Source organism: Myotis myotis, unplaced genomic scaffold (assembly GCF_014108235.1).
Source record: "Myotis myotis isolate mMyoMyo1 unplaced genomic scaffold, mMyoMyo1.p scaffold_m19_p_4, whole genome shotgun sequence".
Classification (NCBI taxonomy): Eukaryota; Metazoa; Chordata; class Mammalia; order Chiroptera; family Vespertilionidae; genus Myotis; species Myotis myotis.
In genome coordinates this window covers 98,192,305-98,214,079 of record NW_023416346.1, presented here as the reverse complement: position 1 = coordinate 98,214,079, position 21,775 = coordinate 98,192,305, and the positions used below count along the sequence as shown (strand labels likewise).

General features: G+C 39.7%; 1 protein-coding gene across 4 annotated transcripts in view; it reads left to right on the top strand.

Moving 5' to 3' along the window:
* Nucleotides 1–21,775, top strand: part of BRWD3 (bromodomain and WD repeat domain containing 3) — a 153,755-nt gene that overhangs the window by 117,299 nt on the left and 14,681 nt on the right. For 3 of the 4 annotated variants that reach the window (XM_036304582.1, XM_036304581.1, XM_036304580.1), the window contains exons 34-37: nucleotides 13,316–13,372; nucleotides 14,826–14,966; nucleotides 19,485–19,559; nucleotides 20,901–21,053. In XM_036304582.1, coding sequence (XP_036160475.1) covers nucleotides 13,316–13,372; nucleotides 14,826–14,966; nucleotides 19,485–19,559; nucleotides 20,901–21,053 — 426 coding nt within the window. The remainder of the gene's footprint in view (nucleotides 1–13,315; nucleotides 13,373–14,825; nucleotides 14,967–19,484; nucleotides 19,560–20,900; nucleotides 21,054–21,775) is intronic. The other variant, XM_036304583.1, reaches the window with a different exon arrangement.

Genomic DNA, 21,775 nt, shown 5'->3' with positions numbered 1-21,775 from the left:
AGCCATTCTGACATGTGTGAGGTGATAACTCATTGTAGTTTTAATTTGCATCTCTCTGATGATTAGTGATTTTGAGCATTTTTTCATATGTCTCTTGGCCATCTGTGTGACCCCTTTGGAAAGTGTCTATTTAGGTCCTTTGCCCATTTTTTAATTGGATTGTTTGTCTTCCTTTTGTTAAGTAGTATGAGTTCTTTATGTATTTTGGAAATTAGCCCCTTATCAAATGTATAATTGGCAAATATGTTCTCCTCTACAGTTGGTTCCCTTTTCATTTTGATTCTGATTTCTTTTGCTGGGCAGAAGCTTTTTATTTTGATGTAGTCCCATTTGCTTATTTTTTTGTTTGTTTCTCTTACCCTAGGCAAAGTGCCTAAAAATTCTCCCTGAGCTGTCTGGTTTTTTGCTTCTTATGTTTTCTTCTAGGTTGTTATGGTTCCACAACTTACATTTGTCTTTTATCCATTTTGAGTTTATTCTTGTATATGGTGTAAGGTGGTGGTCCAGTTTTTTTTGTATTTATTTTGTTTTGTTTGTTTGTTTGCATATCCTGTCCTATTACCCCAATACCATTTATTGAAGAGACTGCCTTTACTCCATTGTATGCTCTTGCCTCCTATGTCAAATATTATTTGAGATTAATGTCTTGAGTCAATTTCTGGGTTATCTGTTCTGTTCCAATGATCTATAATCCTGATCTTGTTCCAGTACCAGGCTGTTTTTATTACAATGGCTTTGTAGTATAGCTTGATATCCAGTATTATGATCCCTCCAACTTTGTTCTTTCTCAAGATTGCTGCAGCTATTTGGGGTCTTTTTTGTTTCCATATAACTTTTTTGAGTGTTTCTTCTAGATACTAGAGGCCTGGTGCACAAAATTCATGCACGGTGTGTGTGTGTGTGTATGTGTGTGTGTATGTGTGTGTGTGTGTGTGTGTACGTGTGTGTACCTCAGCCCAGCCTGCACCCTCTCCAATCTGGGACCCCATGAGGGATGTCTGACTGCCCTCTCACAATCCAGGACTGCTGGCTCCCAACTGCTCGCCTGCCTGCCTGTCTGATTGCCCCTAACCGCTTCTGCCTGCCAGCCTGATCACCCCCTAACCACTCCCCTGCCAACCTGATCGATGTCTAAGTGCTCCCCTGCCAGCCCAATTGCCCCTAACTGCCCTCCCCTGCCAGCCTGGTCGCCCCTCCTGCCATCCTGGTTGCCCCTACTGCCCTCCCCTGTAGGCCCAGTCACCCCCAAATGCCCTCCCCTGCAGGCCTGGTCCCCCCCCCCAACTGCCCCCTTCCCTGCAGGCCTGGTCCCTCCCAACTGCCCTCCCCTGCAGGCCTGATTGCCCACAACTTCCCTCCCCTGCCGGCCATCTTTGACCACATGAGGGCGGCCATCTTTTGTGTTGGAGTGATGGTCAATTTACATATTACGTCTTTATCATATAGGATGTGAAATATGCTCTTAGGATCTTGATAGAAATTGCATTGAATCTATTGGGTATATGGCTTTGGGTAGTATGGACATTTTAATGATATTAATTCTACCAATCCATGAACACGGTATATTCTTCCATTTGTTTATATCTTTATTCATTTCTTTTTTCAACATCCTATAGATTTCTTAGTACAGGTCTTTTACCTCCTTAGTTAAGTTTATTCCTAAGTATCTTAATTTATTTTTGGTGCAATGGTAAATGGGATTTTTTTTTTTTTTTAGTTTCTCTTTCTGAGAGTTCATTATTGGTGTATAAAATTGCCATCAATTTCTCTGTGTTAATTTTGTATCCTGCTACATTGCCGAATTCATTTATTAACACTAGTAGTTTTTTGGTGGAGTCATTAGGGTTTTCTATGTTCTATATCATGTCATCTGCAAATAATGACTATTTTACATCCTTTCCAATTTGGATGCATTTTACTTTTTCTTCTCCTCTGATTATTGTGGCTAGCACTTTCAGCATCATGTTGAATTAAGAGTGGTGAAAGTGAGCATCCTTGTCTTGCTTCTGTTCTTAGGGGAAATGGTGTTGGCCATAAGTTTGTCATATATGGCCTTTATTATGTTGAGGTAAGACTCTTCTATTCCTACTTGCTGAGAGTTTTCATCAAAATGTGTGTTGGATTTTGTCAATGCTTCTTCTGCATCTATTGATATGATGATGTGATTTTTGCCTTTTAATTTGTTTATACGATGTATCATATTTATTGATTTGTGAATATTGTACTAGCCTTGTATCCCCGAAATAGATCCCACTTGGTCATGGTGTATGATCTTTTTAATATATTGCTGGATCTGATTTGCTAAGATTTTGTTTACAATTTTGGCATCTATGTTCATCAGGAATATTGGCCTGTAATTCTCTTTCTCTGTGGTGTCTTTAAGTGGTTTGGGAATTAGGATAATGCTAGCCTTGTGGAAAGAACTTGGTAGTATTCTGTCCTCTTGAATTTTTTGGAATAATGCAAGGAGGTTAGGTGTTAATTCTTTGAAGATTTGATAAAACTCCCCTGTGAAGCTTTCTAGACCATTTATTTTTAATCTGATCTTTAATTTCTGTCCTATTTATTCTAGACTTTTCTTGTTGTTCTCTATCTAACTCTTTATGATATAGGGTTAGATAATTTATTGGAAGTTTTTCTTATTTCTTGAGGTAGTCCTGTGGTGCTATGAATTTCTCTCTCAAGATTGCTTTCACTGTGTCCCATAGATTTGGGGTTGTTGTGTGTTCATTTTCATTTGTTTCCAGGAAGTTTTTTATTTCTTTCTTGATTTCATTGGTAACCCATTCATTTTTTAATGCTATTTAGCCTCCATGTGTTTGAATGTTTTGGATTGTTTTTATTGTACTTGATTTCTAGTTTCATGCCATGTGATCTGAGAAGATGCTTGATATGATTTCAGTCTTCTTGAACTTGCAGAGACTTATTTTATGTCTTAAAATGTGATCTATTTTTGTGAATGATCCATGTGCACTTGAGAAGAATGTCTATTCTGCTGGGTTGGGATGAAATGTCCTATAAATGTCAATTAAATCCATCTGATCCCATGTGTCCTTTAGAGTCTCTGTTTCCTTGTTAAGTTTTTGTCAGAAAGATCTATCCGCTGAAACCGGTTTGGCTCAGTGGATAGAGCGTCGGCCTGCAGACTGAAAGGTCCCAGGTTCGATTCCGGTCAAGGGCATGTACCTGGGTTGCGGGCACATCCCCAGTAGGAGGTGTGCAGGAGGCAGCTGATCGATGTTTCTCTCTCATCGATGTTTCTAACTCTCTATCCTTCTCCCTTCCTCTCTGTAAAAAATCAATAAAATATATTTAAAAAAAAAAAGAAAGAAAGATCTATCCCATGAAGTCAGAGGGGTGCTAAAGTCCCCTACTATGACTGTATTATTGACGATCTCTTCATTAAAGTCCTCTAGAACTTTTTAAAATATATTTAGGTGCTCCTATTTTGGGTGCATATATGTTTACCAGAGTTATATCCTCTTCTTGGACCAATCCCTTTAGTATTATGTAGTGAATTGTGTTGTATCTTGTGATGACCTTCATTGTAAAGTCTATTTTGTAGGATATGAGTATTGCTATTCTAGCTTTTTTTTCTTTTCCATTTACATAGAAATTTTTTTTCCATCCCTTCACTCTTATTCTGTGTGTGTCTATTGTTTTGAGGTAGGTTTCTTGTAGACAGCATATAGTTGGGTCATGATTTTGTACCAATTCAGCTACCCTACAGCTTTTGATTGAAGCATTTAGTCCATTTACATTTAGGGTTATTATTGAAAGGTACTTATTTATAGCAATTTAATTTTATATGGCTAGTTTTCTCTCTCTGTTTCTTCTCCTCATTACAGCAATCCTTTACCATTTCTTGTAATGCTGGCGTGGTGATGATAAACTCTTTTAGGCTTTTTTTTTTTTGTCTGGGAAGCTCTTTATTTGACTATCTATTTTGAATGATAGCCTTGCTGGATATAGTACTCTTGGTCTCAGAGCCTTGCTTTCCATTACCTTGAGTACTTCATGCCATTCCCTTCTGGCCTGTAGAGTTTCTGATGAGAAATCAGGTGTCAGCCTTATGGGAGCTCTTTTGTAGGTAACAGTTTTCTCTTTTTTTGCTGCCTTTAATATTCTTTATTTTTAATTTTGGGTATTTTAATTATGGTGTGTCTGGGTGTGGGCCTATTTGGATTCTTCTTGTTTGGGGTTCTCTCTGCCTCCTGAACTTGTGTGACTTTTTCCGTTAGTAGGTTAGGGAAGTTTTTTGCCATTATTTCTTCAAACACCTTCTCTATGCCTTTCTCCCTTTCTGGCACAGCTGCTATTCTAATATTGTTATGTTTCATGTTGTCCCACAGCTCCCTTAAGCTGTGCTCCTGTTTTTTAATTTTTTCTTTTTGGTCTTCTGATTGAGTGATATTTAAACTCTGTCTTTTAATACGCTGATTCTATTCTCAGCTTCCCCTAATATGTTGTGTATTCCCTCCAATGTGTTCTTTATTTGTGTTATGTCATTCTTTATCTCAGACTATTATTTTTTCATAGTTACTGTATCTTTTCTCATGCTGTTGAGCATCTTTACCATCATTACTCTGAACTCTGTTTCAGATAAATTTCTTATCTGTGCTTCATTTATCTCTTCTGGAGAATTCTCTAGTTCTTTCATTTGGGGGTTGTTTCTTTGTCACCTCATTTTGCTTTCTGTTTGCATTTGTGACTACTAGTATGTATTAGGTAGATCCTCTATACCTCTCAATCTCTAGTGCAGGATAGTGTTAAAGGCTGTTTCTGACTAATCAGATCAGACAGAGACTCAAAACCTCCAGAGACTGCCTCTGCCTACAGACACTGATAGGATTCCAACTTGAATTGCCCCCCCCCACCTCTTCCCAGGCAATTGTTTTCAGGTGTGGGGAGATTTTTTTCAACAGGGTGGGGCATTTGCTACTGTCTGGAGCCAATTTGTTATTTTTAACCTCTTAAGTGGCCTCAGGGCAAAGTGTTTTCCAATAGGGTTTGTCAACTATCTTCTCCCCAGGCAAGTTAGATGTCTATGTGGGAAAGTTGTCCTCTGCTGCATGAAGGAATGACTCAGCCCAGGAAACTTGGGGTGTCTGCATTCTGAGCTCTATCCCCCCAACTCCCAAGTCCTGGCTTCTGCCCTCACAATTTCTGTCCATTTTACCCTCCCTCTGCCGGAGTACAAGGTGAGTGGCTCCACAGAGAATTTTGTGTGTTGGCCCTTTAAGAGGGTGGCTGACAGCACCCTAGCCCGATGTTATGTGGGTACTCTCTTCAGTTCTGGTGCTCTCTGCTTGGGGACCCAACTTGGAGATTAGGTACAAGATTTCTCATTGGCAATCCCCCACACCTGAGATATCTCTCTGGGACTTCAGTTGCTGTCTGTGGATGCTGGGCCAGCCCTTTCATGCCTCCGCCTCTCCTACTAGTCTCCATGTGGTCTCCACTTTCCGTCTTCAGGTGTCAGGGTTCTTTCTTTCAAGTTTTCCATTTATTATTCAGGAAGTTTTTCTGTATTTTAGTTGTAATTCCAGTTTGTTCCTGGGAGTCTGTACGTGCAGCATCCACTTACTCTGCTGCCATTTTTAATCTCTTCTCATTTATTATTAATGTCTGCCACCATTTTTAATCCTTCTCTTCTTGATAAGTTTTATTAAAGGTTTGTCAATCTTGTTTATATTTTTAAACAAACACCTCCTGGTTTTATTTATTTTTTATATTGTTATTTCTTTTAGTCTCTGTTATTTATTTCCACTCTATAATCTTTATGATTTCCTTCTACTTTGTGCTTTTTTGGTTGTTTTTTCCTAGTTTGTTTAGGTAAAAGTTAGATAGTTTATTTGAGACTTTTTTTTGCTTCTGAGGAAGGCCTGTAATGCCACGGAGTTTCCTCTCAGTTCTGCTTTTGCTGTGCTTCATAGATTTTGGATTGCTGTGTGTTTATCATTACTTGTTTCCACTGACTTCCTTGATGTCTTCCTTGATCTCATTGTTAATTCATTCATTGTTTAATATCATGTTATTCAGCCTTCTTATATTTGAATGTACTTCAGTATTTATATAATTGACTAGAAGCCCGGTGTATGAATTCATGCACGGGTGGGGTCCCTTGACCTGGCCAGCAAAATTGGGGCCAATCAGGGCCGTCTCGCCAAGTCCCCATTGGGGCAGTTGGGGCCGGCCATCCCAGGTGAGGGACCACAGGAGGTTGGCCTGCCAAGGGAGGTTGGCTGTGGGAGCACACTGACCACCAGGGGGCAGCTCCTGCATTGAGCGTCTGTCCCCTGGTGGGCAGTGCGCATCATAGCAACCGGTCACTTAGGCTTTTATAAAAGATTCGTGCAATAGGCCTTCCCTTCCACTGGCTGCCAGCACCGGTTTTTCTCCAGCACCCAGGACCCAGGCCTTTGCTCCGGCCGGAGCTGCCTTCAAGACTTCGCTGCTCCAGCTGGAGCCGCCTTCAGTCTTCGCTCCACCGCTTTGCGCCTACGTATGCAAATTAACCACCATCTTTGTTGGTTGTTAATTTGCATATCGCTCTGATTAGCCCATGGTGGGTGTAGCGAAGGTATGGTCAATTTGCATCTTTGTCTATTATTAGATAGGATTTTTCTTTTCAAACCATTGTGACCAGAGAAGATCTTGATATGATTTCAATCATCTTGAATTTATTAAAACTCTTTTTGTGTCCTAACATGTAATCTGTCTTTAAGAATGTTCCATACGCATTTGAGAAGAATGTATATTCTGCTGCTTTAGGATGAAATGTGCTATAAATATCAGTTATATCCATTTTTCCTTGTATGTCATTTAATGTCACTGCAGCCTTGTTGATTTTTGTCTGGAAGATCTATCCAATGATGTCAGTGGGGTGTTAAAATTCCCTATTGTGACTATATTGCTGTGAATCTCTCCTTTACAGTTTACCAAGATTTTCTTTATATATTTAGATGCTCCTATTTGGGGTGCTTATATGTTTACAAGGGTTATATCCTCTTGTTTGATCAATCCTAATAGTGTTATGTAGTGTCTTTCTTTGTTTCTTGTTATGGCCTTTGTTTTTAAGTGTATTTTGACTTATGTAAGTACTGCTATTCCAGCCTTTTTTCCTTTTCATTTACATGGAATATTTTTCTCCATCCCTTCACTTTCAGTCTGTGTATATCTTTTGTTCGGAGGTGAGTCTCTTATTGAAAGCATATGTATGGGTCATATTTTCTTATTCATTCAGCTACACTATGTCTTTTGATTGGAGCATTTAATCCATTTACATTTAAAATTATATTGTTAGATACTTATTTATTGCCATTTTATTCTTATGCATGTTCCTCTCTTTCTTTTTTTACTTTCTTTATAAAGACACCCCTTTAATTTTTGTAGAGCTGGTTTGGTAGTAATGAACTCCTTTAGCTTTTTCTTATCTGGGAAGCTCTTTATTTCTTCTTCAATTTTAAATGGCACCCTTGCTGAATAAAGTAATCTTGGTTGTAAGCCCTTGCTTTTCATCACTTTGGATGTATCATGCCAATATCTTCTTGCCTGAAATGTTTTTGTTGAAAAATCAACTGGCAGTATTATGGGATTTCCCTTGTGGGTAAATGTCTTTCTCTTGCTGCTTTTAAAATGCTCTTCCTTTGTCTTTAACTTTTGCCATTTTAATTATGATGTGTTCATGTAGACCTCTTTTTGTTCATCTTTTTGTGACTCTGTGTGTTTTCTGGGCTTGTGTGTCTTTTTCCTTCACCAGCGTAGGAAAGTTTTCCATTTTTATTTCCTCAAACAACTTCTCGATTTCTTGTTCTCTTTCTTCTCCTCCTGGTACTCCTATCATGCAAAAGTTGTTATGCTTGATGTCCCAGAGATGCTTGATGGGTCTCAGGCTTTTTGCATTTTTAAAATCATTTATTCTTTTTTTTTTTTTTTTTGTCTGTTTGTGTGTTTTCTGCTCCCTTGACTTTCAAACTGCTGATTTAATTCTTTGCTTCATCTAAACCTGCTGTTGACTCCGTTTTGTTTATTCTTTTGTGTGTGTGTGTGTATGTTTATTCTGTATTTCAGATACTTTATTCCTTTTTTTCTGACTTTTTTATGGCTTCTATGTCCTTTTTTAATGCTTACTATTTCTTTTTTTAAAAAAATATATTTTATTGATTTTTTACAGAGAGGAAGGGAGAGGGATAGAGAGTCAGAAACATCAATGAGAGAGAAACACCGATCAGCTGCCTCCTGCACACTCCCCACTGGGGATGTGACCGCAACTAAGGTACATGCCCTTGACTGGAATCGAACCTGGGACCCTTGAGTCCGCAGGCCAACACTCTATCCACTGAGCCAAACCGTTTAGGGCATGCTTACTATTTCCTTGTTCAAGTTCTCACTTACATCATCATCCATTCTTCTCCTAAAGTCCTTGATCATCTTTATAATCATCGGTTTAATCTCTGCATCTGGTATCTTGGTTGCTTCCATTTCACTTAATTATTTTTCTGGAGATTTCTCTTGTTCTTTCATTTGGGAGATTTTTCTTTGTTTTTTCCATTTTGTCTCTGTGTATTTGGTAGATCTGCTATGACTCCCAAACTTATGATGACTTTAGGATATAGTTGACTTGAACTGAATTGCACAATCTTTTATAACATTTTTTTCTCTTTGCTCCAGGAATATTTTTTTTGGGCTATGTGCACCCTCCTGTTCTAGTTGACTTTTCAATTCTTTTGGCCCTTTTGTGGGTGGAGTTAACCCTTTAGGCTGGCTGACTTTAAGGATAAAGCTCTCTAACTGTGTTTGATGCACTGTGCAAGGGCTATTCCTTATGGCAGAGTTGTTCTCAGCATCATCTGGTGTCTGTTGGAATCCCCCTTTGGGTGTATTGCTTGTTTAGCTAGTTGGATCAAACTCAGGTGCGGTGTGAAGCCCACTACTTACTGATTCTGGGTCCCCTTGGGCAGGGTTCAGGTACAGGTCACTGTCAGTCATGTGTGTAACTGGTTTATCCTACCTATCTGGAGCTACTAAAGCATTCACTGTTTGTGATTGCATCTGCTGAGACCGAGTGTGCCTAGGAGGGGGCAATCTGTGTAAAAGGGTCTGATTCCTCCAGTTTAAAACTGGGGGCAGATCTATAACATGCAAATGACTCCCCTGATGTCAGCCTTCACTGTCAGCTCCTCTGCCTCCCCCTGAGGTTGCCTGGTATTTCTCCAGAGCCTTCCAAAGAAAGACTGTAGGCTAGAACAAGGCTGGCCACAACCCACATATACTGTCACAGCTCATGAGTTCAGTAAGGCCAGGCTCCCTAGGTCCAGAAGATGGAGCTAGTGGGTCCCCTACTTGGGGCTGTGCAGTTAAGCACTCATTGAGGGGAAAGTAGCACCTACTCCGGGGCCATACCACCGAGTCTCTGCCAGCATCTCCAACTCTAGCTCCCCCAGGAGGAGCACATTGCAGGTTCAGGTTTGGTGCATCCAGCCATCCCCCCTGGAGGAGCAAGCTCAGTCAGTCAGAGCCACTGGTGCTGTGGGGCCGATCAAAAGTGTTTCCCTTTGAGGCTGGTGCTCACTGAGCCTGCAGGATGTGGCCAAGCAATCCGTCCTGGTCCCAGGCAATAGCCTCTGAAGGAGACCATACTTCAAATGTCCCAGGTGCAAGTAGCCCTCCCTTCCCCCCCACCACCTCCATGGGAACTCATCAGGGGTGTGCCAGCAATACTTGGAAGATCAGATCCAAATAGTCTTTAGGAGGGGTACTGGCACTTCTTCCTCTTCCTGGGGTAGCTCAGGCTAAGCTTGTAGGGTTTATGAGTGGCCCCTTTATGATGTAGCCACACAATCCAGCACCCACCCATGTGTTCCTGGCAAAAGCTTCCCTGGGAGATGTGCTTGAACGTCCCAACTCTGTGTGGCACGCTTATCCCCCTATGCGATTGAAATCAACAGGGCAGGGCAGGCCAAGTGATTCAGCGGGTGAGGGGTGGCTGGCTATGTCCTTGAGGTGGAGAAGAATGGTCCCCTTTACAAAGCTACACATTTTAATCACTGAGTCTCTGCCAAGAGTTTCCCTAGAAAAAAGAGCACCCATGGGTCCTTGCTGAGTGCTACCAATAGACCTCTCTGCAGGACCCGAGTGGCATCACCAGCAGTTGGAGGACCAGGCAGTGCACTCCCCAGGCTGGTGCTGTAACAATAGGAGTGTTCCACCCTGGGAAGACAGCTCCTGGGTCTCTAGCAGACTCCCTTCTCTCCCAGATAGTCTGAATCTACCGTGATTTTCAACACCAGATGCTGTTTGGGCTCCTCTTCCCTTCTCTGTTGCTCTGGTTTGGGGATCCCTACAGGGGGTTGAGACCCCATGCTCCTGGCAGAGAGAGTTTTGCAGCTGAGATATCCCTCCAGCTTCTTAGACACCGCACCTTGGTGCAGGGGCCAGCCATTTCAGCATCTCCACCCTTACCAGTCTCTATGTGGCTTCTTTTGCAAATCCTTGGTTATTATATTTCAGTTAAACTAGTCTTCAGTTAGTCATTGAGGTTGGGTCATTCAGGTTGATGGCTCTATTTAGCTCTAAATCCAGTTTGACACCAGGAGCAGGTGAGTGTATCTTCCACCTACTCTGCAGCCATGTTGGAATCTCTTTATTTTGTTGATGGTTTCCTTTGCTGTGTAGAAAAGCTTTTTAGTTTGATGTTGCCCCACTTGTTTATTTTTGCTTTGGTTTCCTTTTTCTTACTTTGCCATGGTTGCCTTTTGATTTTTGTTAAATACTAAAAATCATTTCCAAGACTTTTGTCAAGGAGCTTACCACCAGTGCTTTCGGGAGTTTTATGGTTTTATGTCTTTAAAGTTTTTATTTTATTTTGAGCTAAGTTTTATGTATGGTGTAAGGTAGGGGTCTAGTTTCATTTTTTTTGCATATGGATATCTCATTTTCTCAGCATCTTTTATTGAAAAAAAAACTATTCTTTCCCCATTGTATATTCTTTCTCCCTTTGTTGTAAGTTAATTCACTATATATGCATGGGCTTATTTCTGTGCTTTCTCTTCTATGTATCTATTTCTCTTTTGCCAGTACCATAATGTTTTGACTACTATATCTTCGCAATATACTTTGAAATCAGGAAGTATGATGCCTACACCTTTGTTTTTTTTGTCTCAAGACCTCTTTAGCTATTAGGAGTCTTTTATGATGGTTCCATACAAATTTTAGAAGTTTTTTTTCCTATTTCTGTGAAAAATGCCATTGTAATTTGATAGGGGTTGCATTGAATCTGTAGATTGATTTGGGTAGTATGGACATTTTAACAATATTATTTCATATAAATCCATGAGCAAAGTATTTTTCCATTTACTTGCATCTTCTTCAATTTCTTGTATCAGTATTTTATATGTTTCAGTTTCAGTATACAATCTTTGTTTCAACTTTTTTTAGGTATTCTTTTTCATGAAATTTTAGATGGGATTTTTTTCTGAATTTCAATGTTATTGTCTAGAACAGCTGTGGGCAAACTACGGCCCGCGGGCCAGATCCGGCCCGTTTGAAATGAATAAAACTAAAAAAAAAAAGACCGTACCCTTTTATGTAATGATGTTTACTTTGAATTTATATTAGTTCACACAAACACTCCATCCATGCTTTTGTTCCGGCCCTCCGGTCCAGTTTAAGAACCCATTGTGGCCCTCGAGTCAAAAAGTTTGCCCACCCCTGGTCTAGAAACACAACTTTCTATTATTTTGTATCCTGCAACTTAACTGATTTTGTTTATTAATTCTAATAATTTCTTGGTATAGTTTTTAGGGCTTATAAATGTAACTAGAGGCCCAATGCATAAAATTCGTGCAAGGGGCTCGGCCCTTGCAGCCCCAGCTGCCTTGGCCCTCACAGCCCCACTTCATCTGGAAGGTTGTCCGGACGGTCGTCTGAAAGGCGTTCTGCTGTTCAGTCTAATTAGCATATTAGCTCTTTGTTGAATAGGATATGTCATCTGCTAATAGAGACAGTTTTACTTTTTCCTTTCTGATTTGGATGCCTTTTGCTTTTTTGGCCTACTCGCTCTAGCTAGGACTTCCAGTACTATCTATATATATATAAAAGCCTAAGTGACAGAATGACCGGTCGCTATGACACACACTGACCACCAGGAGGCAGACACTCAATGCAGGAGCTGCCGCCTGGTGGTCAGTGCACTCCCACAGCCAACCTCCCACTGCCGGCCAGCCCCGATCATGCATGAATTCATGCACCGGGCCTCTAGTGTTAAATAAAAGTGGCTAGAGTGGGCATCCTTATCATGTTTCTGATCTTAGAGGAAAAGCGTTTAGCTTTTCACTGTTGACCATGATGTTACCTGAGAGCTTGTCATATATGGCCTTTATTATATTGAGGCTCATTTCCTCCTCTATACCTAGTTTGTTGAGAAGTGTTTTGTTTTTTTTCATGAATGAATATTGCTCTCCTCAGAATGACACTCCTTGGGTTATAATAGAAAATTAAAGGTAACATGTAATTCAGCAACTTTACTAGATGAGTGTACCAATAGCTCATTAGCTATTTTTTTAAAATATATTTTACTGATTTTTTACAGAGAAGAAGGGAGAGGGATAGAGAGTTAGAAATATCGATGAGAGAGATTGATCAGCTGCCTCCTGCATGCTCCCTACTGGGGATGTGCCCGCCACCAAGGTACATGCCCTTGTCCGGAATCGAACCCAGGACCCCTCAGTCCACAGGCCAACGCTCTATCCACTGAGCCAAACCGGTTTGGCTTAGCTATTTTTTTTTTCCCTTCTAGGCATTACCTATGTGTTTTAACATCACCACGTGGTGTGTGGGCCTTGCCTCTGTGTACTAAAAAATTACCCCTCAGAAGGATACTTAACTGAATCTTAGGTTTTAAAATGCATATTTATATTTTCCCTGTAGGGAACAAATATATTTTTTGAAATACCAAAAGACTAATCACGAGTAATTCATGGTTATAGTATATTAATTTAGCGTATCATATAGAGTAAGTTTTGTTTAGATATTAACATTTAGGTACAAGGTCAGATATCAATCACTACATTTTTTTCCCTTATTTCATATTCTGATTTAAAGAAAAACCCTACTTACTCTTCTAGTGTATTTTTCAGCTTATATACAGCACATAGTCAGTATTTGGAGTCAGTGTTCCTCCAACCTTTGTTCTGCTGCCTGCTTCAATGAGGGAGTTAATTGTGATTGTATTTATTTCTTTGTAAGTGTTCATCTAATTTATAAGACTTTGAATGTAACTTAACATGTCTCTCTCTTTCCGTTTTAATTTTAGGATACAGAAATGGTTGATTTAGATTCAGATGGCCCTGGTACTTCATCTGGCAGAAGGGTGAGTGAATAAATGATAGAAATTTTCAGGTTTCTAGTGTGAGGAAACCCTAAGGCAACTCCATATGTTTGAAAACTTTCTAGAAACACTCAAAGTACTCAGTATAAATAGTTGTTACTCATTGCTGAGTTTTATTGCAGTGGCTCATTAAGGATAGATAGCTGGATCACGTGGGAAAAGACATAGGCAAAGTCTAGAACAGTGATGGCGAACCTATGACACACGTGTCAGAGATGACACGCGAACTCAGTTTTTTGGCTGATTTTTCTTTGTTAAATGGCATTTAAATATATAAAATAAATATAAAAAATATAAATCTTTGTTTTACTGTGGTTGCAAATATCAAAAAATTTCTATATGTGACACGGCACCAGAGTTAAGTTAGGGTTTTTCAAAATGCTGACACGCCAAGCTCAAAAGGTTCGCCATCACTGGTCTAGAAAAACCCATGTGCAAAGTTTTTTGTGCTCTCTCCCTTATTTAAGGGGTCACACAGAGCATACTCTTTCCCCAGCAATGAAAATGTAGCAGCGTGTGTCTGATTAGAGAATCAGTCCCTAAAGAATTTATTGAGAGCTGGTTGTATAGGCACCATCTGACTAGTACATGCCAAGATTCCAGAATCCCAGAAACCAGGAAAAGTCTCAGAAACCTGGTGTTCAACACAGATCACATTGTTTGTATAATGAAGATAGAGAAGACCACAGTTATTATTTTAAAAACAGTTCAAATGTCAAGTTCCCAGATGCCAGTCATGGGCCAAACTTGTAAGCAAGCCATACTAATGAAAGCAGGTTCAGGTCTGTGATGTTAACTCTGTACTGCATACTTTTCCTCTATAATAATTAAATATTTGTTCTATATGAGGGGGAAATTTTCTTTGAAATACTGAAAAAGATCATATAAAGAAGGCATGAAGTGGTAAAGGCCAGCATTGATGATATATATGATATAAAATATCTATATCTATCTATCTATCTATCTATCTATATATATATATATATATAGAGAGAGAGAGAGAGAGAGAGAGAGAGAGAGGTGTTATTTTGAGAAAATTTATGGGATTATGATGCCATAGTCAAGTACACTTAACTAATTAACTAATAGCAAATATTGTTTTTGGCCTTGTGGAAGAAAAATAATTTGTTCCCCTGTGTTTATTTGAGGTACAGATTTTCTTAAAATGAAAATTCACAATAATAGAATTCTGTCCATTTTCACGAATATAATATCTAGTTTTTATTTGTTTATATTTTTCCAGGGAAAATGATGTCTAATCTAAACTTAGACTTACTTTTTATCAAAGATGTAAGCATGAGAACTTCAGTTAAGAAACTTTTAAGTAGTTTAGCTGTTCTATCTTACATTAACATATTAACATTAGAAAAACAGGAGAAAATCAATGAAGAGTGAAGGAATGAGCTTTTAAATACAATTCTATTAAAATCTACAGGTCAAATGTCGAGGCAGAAAACAGTCCTTAAAATGTAATCCTGATGCTTGGAGAAAACAGTGCAAAGAACTGTTGAGTCTCATTTATGAACGTGAAGACTCAGAGCCATTTCGACAGCCAGCTGATCATCTTTCTTACCCAGTAAGTATGCAGTTTAAATAGTTGCCAATATGTAATTTTCCATAAATGTCTGCTAAGATCTAGTTAAGAGCCACTTTTCACCTTCCTTCCTACCTTCTTTATCCCTCCTTGCTTGCTTCCCTTTCTTTTTTCCTTCCTTCCTTCCTTCCTTCCTTCCTTCCTTCCTTCCTTCCTTCCTTCCTCCCTCCCTCCCCCCTCCCTCCCTTCCTTCCTTCCTCCCTCCCTCCCTCCCTCCCTTCCTTCCTTCTTTCCTTTAACTTCCTTCCTTCAACTTCATTCTATGTGTATCTTTGAATTGTGAATGTGGGTGGTGTTATTAGTCATGACTTGTTAAAATACCTATCATATACTTTTTTTTTTCACTTAGCATATTAGGCTTTTATTTTTTTTAATTAAATCTTTATTGTTCAGATTATTACAGTTGTTCCTCTTTTTTCCCCCCATAGCTCCCCTCCACCTGGTTCCCACCCCACCCTCTGCCCTTACCCCCACCCCCACTGTCCTCATCCGTAGGTGTACAATTTTTGTCCAGTCTCTTCTTGCACCCCCCACACTCCTTCCCCCCACCCCCCGAAAATAGTCCACTCCCTTCCTATACCCCTGATTCTATTATATTCACCAGTTTATTCTGTTCATCAGATTATTTATTCACTTGATTTTTAGATTCACTTGTTGATAGATATGTATTTGTTGTTCATAATTTGTATCTTTACCTTTTTCTTCTTCTTCCTCTTCTTAAAGGATACCTTTCAGCATTTCATATAATCCTGGTTTGGTGGTGATGAACTCCTTTAGCTTTTTCTTATCTGTGAAGCTCTTTATCTGACCTTCAATTCTGAATGATAGCTTTGCTGGATAAAGTAATCTTGGTTGTAGGTTCTTGGTATTCATCACTTTGAATATTTCTTGCCACTCCCTTCTGGCCTGCATAGTTTCTGTTGAGAAATCAGCTGACAGTCATAAGGGTACTCCCTTGTAGGTAACTGACTGTCTTTCTCTTGCTGCTTTTAAGATTCTGTCTTTGTCTTTTGCTCTTGGCATTTTAATTATGATGTGCCTTGATGTGGTCCTCTTTGGATTCCTTTTGTTTGGGGTTCTCTGCACTTCCTGGACTTGTAAGTCTATTTCTTTCACCAGGTGGGGGAAGTTTTCTGTCATTATTTCTTCAAATAGGTTTTCAATATCTTGCTCTCTCTCTTCTTCTGGCACCCCCATAATTCGGATGTTGGTATGCTTGAAGTTGTCCCAGAGGCTCCTTACACTATCTTGATATTTTTGGATTTTTTTTTTCTTTTTGTTTTTCCAGTTGGGTGTTTTTTTGCTTCTTCGCATTTCAAATCTTTGACTTGATTCTTGCGATCTTCTAGTCTGCTGTTGGAACTCTGTATAATATTCTTTATTTCACTCAGTGTATGCTTAATTTCTAGTTGGTCCTTTTTCATAACCTCGAGGGTCTCAGTAAGTTTATCGGTGGTTTCTAGAGAATTCTTTAAAAACCTTAAAAGTGTGGTTTTGAACTCTATATCCAGTAGTTTGCTTTCCTCCATTTCTGTCATTTGTGACCTGTTTCTTTGTCTCCGCATTTTTTATGCTTCCCTGTGTTGATAGAGTGGCTTTGTGTGCTAGGTGTCCTATAGGGCCCAGTGGCTCAGCCTCCCCAATTACCTGAGGTGGACACTCTTGGTGCACCCCTTTGTGGGCTTTGTGCACAGTCTTGTTGTAATTAAACCTTGATTGTTGTAGGTATCACTGGGAGGAATTGACCTCCAGGCCAATTGGCTGTGAGAATTAGCTGTGTCTGCAGTGGGAGAACTTCTTTGCTGGAGACACCCTTCTGGGGAAAGACTTGCTTCAGTGGGGCTTTGGTGCTCTCTGAGTCTGCCCCCTGAGTGTGTCCCTTATGGATCTGAGGAGTTGTAATATGGATGGTCCCACTCTGACCACTGGGTACACTGGCTCTTGGAACTCTAAGGAGGTGCTAATTTAGCCTCTGCCTGAAGCTACCCAGCAGGAGCCCAGCTGTGAAGCAATGCAAGCTGCTGTGGGGCCTTGGGCCTTCTTCTGGAAGTTCTGGGTTTCTCTGACCCAGCTGCAGTTTGTTAGTTAATTTTCAGATTGCAAAGTGCCAGGCCTTTCATATGCAAAAGCCTCTGCGCACAGCTTGGGTGGTGCGGGGTCTCAGGGGATCAACAGGGTGGAACAAGCAGCTATGGCTGCTCCTCAGTCCTACCCTAAGAGGCCCCGCTTCTCAGTGTCCCGGTAATTGCTGCAAGCACCTCTGAGAGAATGCTACCCTTGAGTTCCGACCGATGCCAGACAGTCCAGTTTCTCCTGTATGAGCCTGGGTCCCCAGAGACTCGCCCGGAACTGGAGTTCAGAGCAGTCAGGAGCTTGAGACTCCCTCCCGATTGAAAAAGACAACCGTGTCCTCAGTTTCCAGCCCTTTCCACGTTCATCGTGTCCTCAGCTGCCAGCCCTTTCCTTGTGCGCCGCATCCTCAGCTTCCAGCCCTTTCCACATGTGCTGCGTCCTCAGTTGTCAGCCCTTTCCGTGTGCGCCTCCGTACCTCTGCACTTTACTTCCACACCGCACCTCCTCTGAGTCTCAGTGTGCTTTTCTCTTTCCTTCTAGTTGTAGAATTTCCACTCAGCCAGCCTTCCTGTGGTTCTGGATGATGTCCATTTTGTCTTTTAGTTGTATTTTTGAAGTGGTTGTGCTAGGCAGCAATTTCCAGTGTTTACCTATGCCGCCATCTTGGTTTTCTCTCCCTGTCGTATACTTTATATGTAAACTGGGGTTCCAGTGCACAAATTCATGCACCTTGAAAGGAACTGTGAGCTGTGACGCTGCTGTGCACAGGGGCGGGTCTTGGCTCATTGTCCGCACCCCACCCGGCCCCTCCCACCACAGCCCCCAGTCCCCTATCTGCCTGCAGCCCAGCTCCTGCCGCCACTGCTCCCACGCACTGATGGCACGGAGTAATTGTGGCCGGCACCAGCAGTGGGTGCAAGCAGGGCTGGTGCTATCAGCGGGTGAGAGTGGTAGCTGATGCCCCAATTGCCCCTCAGGAGTAGGGTGAGGTGGAGAAGCCCACAGGGACAATCGGGAGTGGCGTCGGGCACCAGCCATGGTTGTAAGTGGTGGCTTCAGCGCTGGCTGCGGGTGCTAGTGGGGCTGGCGCCAGCGGCCAGTGCGAGTAGGGCTGGCTTTGGCAGTGGGTGCGAGTGGGGCCGACACCGGCAACAGGTATGAGAGGCAGCTGCCGGCTCCAATCACCCCTTAGAAGCAGGGGGATGTGGAGAAGCCCTGAGGGGCGATAGGCACCCACAGCCACTGCTCAAACCCACTTACAGCACTGAGCAGTCGGGGCCGGCGCCAGCAGCAGGTGCAAGCGTGGGCGGGACCGTGGTGCATGGGAGCAAAGAATTTTTAGTAACCACCAGGGGCTCGCCCCAATGACAGCAACCAGTGCCCAACCTTAGTCTGGCACCCCTGCTCACCTGTTCTACCATTCTGCCGTGGCCGATGCCCGCCATGTTCCATGCTCTGCCGCCTGCTGCCAATGCCTGCCATGTTTCGTGCACCCCCTGGTGGTCACCACACATCATAGTGACCAGTTGTTCTGTTGTTCAGTTGTTCTGCCATTCGGTCTATTTGCATATTAGGGTTTTATATATATAGATTATACATTTGTAAACCCAATTTTATTCTAAATATCTTTGCCAGTGATGTATTATAGAATTTTACACTTGACACATATAATTAACCAATGCCACTTCAATAAGAAGAAGATAAATAATTTAAATTTATTTAAAAAATTTATTTAAAAAATAAAAAATATCTTTGCAATATCCTGCTTTTATTTTGGATATTTGTTTAATATGTTTTACTAACTTCTAATACACTTTTACACACTGCAGATCCTTGGTTACATGTGTTAGCCTTAAATGTTAATAATGTATGTAAATTTATGCTTAATTTACGTTAATAATTTAAATATGTTATCCAATATTTCACTTAGGTAACCAACATACCGTATGACTTTTCATCAAAGATATAAGCATGAGAACTTCCATTATATGATTCTTTTCTAATAGTGTTATCTATTTATATATTGAATAACCTTTAGTATTAATAGTAAATCTTATTTTAACATATTCAGAGAAAAGGTATAGCAGTATTTCAGAAACACATCACACCATCCTCTGAAATTACTAAACATCTGTATTCTCTACTTATACAGGTTTAAATTGAGAAAAATCATTCCAATAATAAACAAGATTATGTTTCATAAAGCTTGATTGTTTGTTTATAGTGAGTTTGGGTAGAATAAATTAGTCTTGTGTTTTCATAGTAGAGGAGAGTGATGAATGTAAACTTCCTTCATCTTAAAGTACAATCAGTAAAAAAATTCTTCCTATTTATGGATCTTTGAACCTTAAATAATAATTGTATTCCAATTCTTGATATTTTGTTGTGGTGGTGTAGAAACACAATATATGTTCTTTACCCTAATAGGGCCATCAAGAGCAAGAGGGAGAACCCTCAGGGTCAATTGTTTTGGAAAGACAACAAGATCCATCTCTTTCGGAGGTAGGCCTAGTAATCTCTTAAAAGACACATACTGGTTAATATTATGTAGTTTTATTTTTTAAAATCTCCATATTGTAAATAAAACTTTTATAATTTGCAAAGTTGTTTTCCAACTCTGCTCACTCCCTTTTTATCTTTGATTTTTTTTTTTAGTAGTTTATTTTTCTTTTAAATCAGCACATGTTCTCAGGAGGGATCTTTGTATACCATCTGTATAGGTGGTAGATGTTTACTTTTACTTGTTTCTATAGACTGTAGCATAGTAGAAATCATCAATTGCACTATATAATTATGTCTGTATTACAGCTGATTATTCCCGCTGGAATTTATCATACTACACAAAGTTCCAACGTTTTTATTCTATTAAAATCTTTATATCCATAAGCCATGTTGTGTTGTAGTACTTTTGATTTTTATGATTTAAGCAAATATTTTTAACAAGACATATTAAGAGCAATTGTGGTTTCTCATACTTTGAAAAATATTTTTTGCTTTTTATATCCTTCCTCTGTCCCTTCTTCTGGTTCCTTGGATATTTCTTCAAGTGAAATGTGATTTAATTCTTAATGTTTCTAAGTAGGATGAGAGATCTAATACCAACAATAGCTTTTACTCCAAAATATATTCATTTATTAATGGTTGTGATATGTATAGGTATATACATTTCAGTGCACTTCCATAAGATAACTCTAGAAATATCTTTACTGGACTTGCGAGATTTAGGTTAAAATAAAATCTTCTCCCTCGTCTAAATAAAAATCAAACTAATTTTGAAGATATGAAAATGAAGACCTTAGATGAAGCAAATTATCACATTTATTGAAATCAGAATGATAGGAGAGAGGCACAGGCATAGCCAATTTGACTTTGACTTTCAACTAATGACATCTTAGAATGCCCTCATAGCTAGCTGGGAATGTCTTGGAAATATGTAGCTAATTGGTGACATGGAACTGTTTAATTATATGAGAATTATCCCATCTTCTACTTTCAATGAGCAGTTTGCCAGGGAATTGAGGTCACTTCAGCCTTTAAGGAAGAAATAAAATTTTATATTGTGGACTCTGTAGGGATGAAGCCAGTGGCTATGGATTTTCTTTTCTGGTTCTAGAGAGAGTCATATGGTTATGGATTGCAGTCAGTGCTAAGACCCTCCCATACCGCCCTGCTGTTTTTGTGAGCCAACAAAAGAGTTCATTTAAATGTATCCTGGTTGAGGGGTGGCAGCAGGTTGAAAAACAGTCTGTTTATTTCATAGTGACTTGGTGATGCAAATCTCAGTCCCATTGTATTACATACTTTGTTACTCAGCCTATGTATTTCATAACACATTCTTTGTAGGATTATCAAGGTGTTATAGACACTCCTATGGACTTCAGCACTGTGAAAGAAACTCTGGAAGCAGGAAACTATGGTAGTCCTCTGGAATTTTATAAAGATGTTCGCCAAATATTCAGCAACTCCAAAACTTATACCTCTAATAAAAAATCAAGGGTATGTAAAACCTATATTAGGTGGATTGATCCTCTAAGCATCTAGTTATATATAACACGCAGCTTTTTCTTTCACCAGTTTTAAAATTGCTGAAACAGTATATACTACAATTCTGACATCGCTACTAAAGTTTGATTCTCAGTATTTCTCTGACAGTTTATTAGGCATGCATAAAGACACATTTAGCAGTCATTCTGGAATTAAGCACCTCTTTCTTTCTCCTACCTGCCTCATCTTTGTTCTTTATTAATATTTTATATCTGCCAGAGAGAGGTCAAGGGATGGAGAGCTAGTAATTAAGTACCTTTAATATGTCCAATAAATAACTTTATGAATAAAAGAGGTTAACAGTATTAATTTATATATTTGGATTAGCTGTGAATATTTATATTCTCTTTATTATAATAAATTGTGAACCATATTGGGAAGTTATAACTGTGTATTCATACTCACATTTAGTATTTCTATATTTTGTTAGAACTTAAATATCTTGAGAACAAAAAAGTACTAATAATAATTTTTGTGTTTTATAATCACTGTATATTATTAACTTTTAAATAAGTTGTACAATAGGTATATAACTTGCCCACTTTCAACTCATATAAAATGAAGTTTCACCAATTTCTGCAGGCATAAATTTTTCACATTTGATTTTATTTCCTACACTTATTATACTTGCATATGCTTATATATTCTTTAAAACAGATTTTGTACTTAGAAAC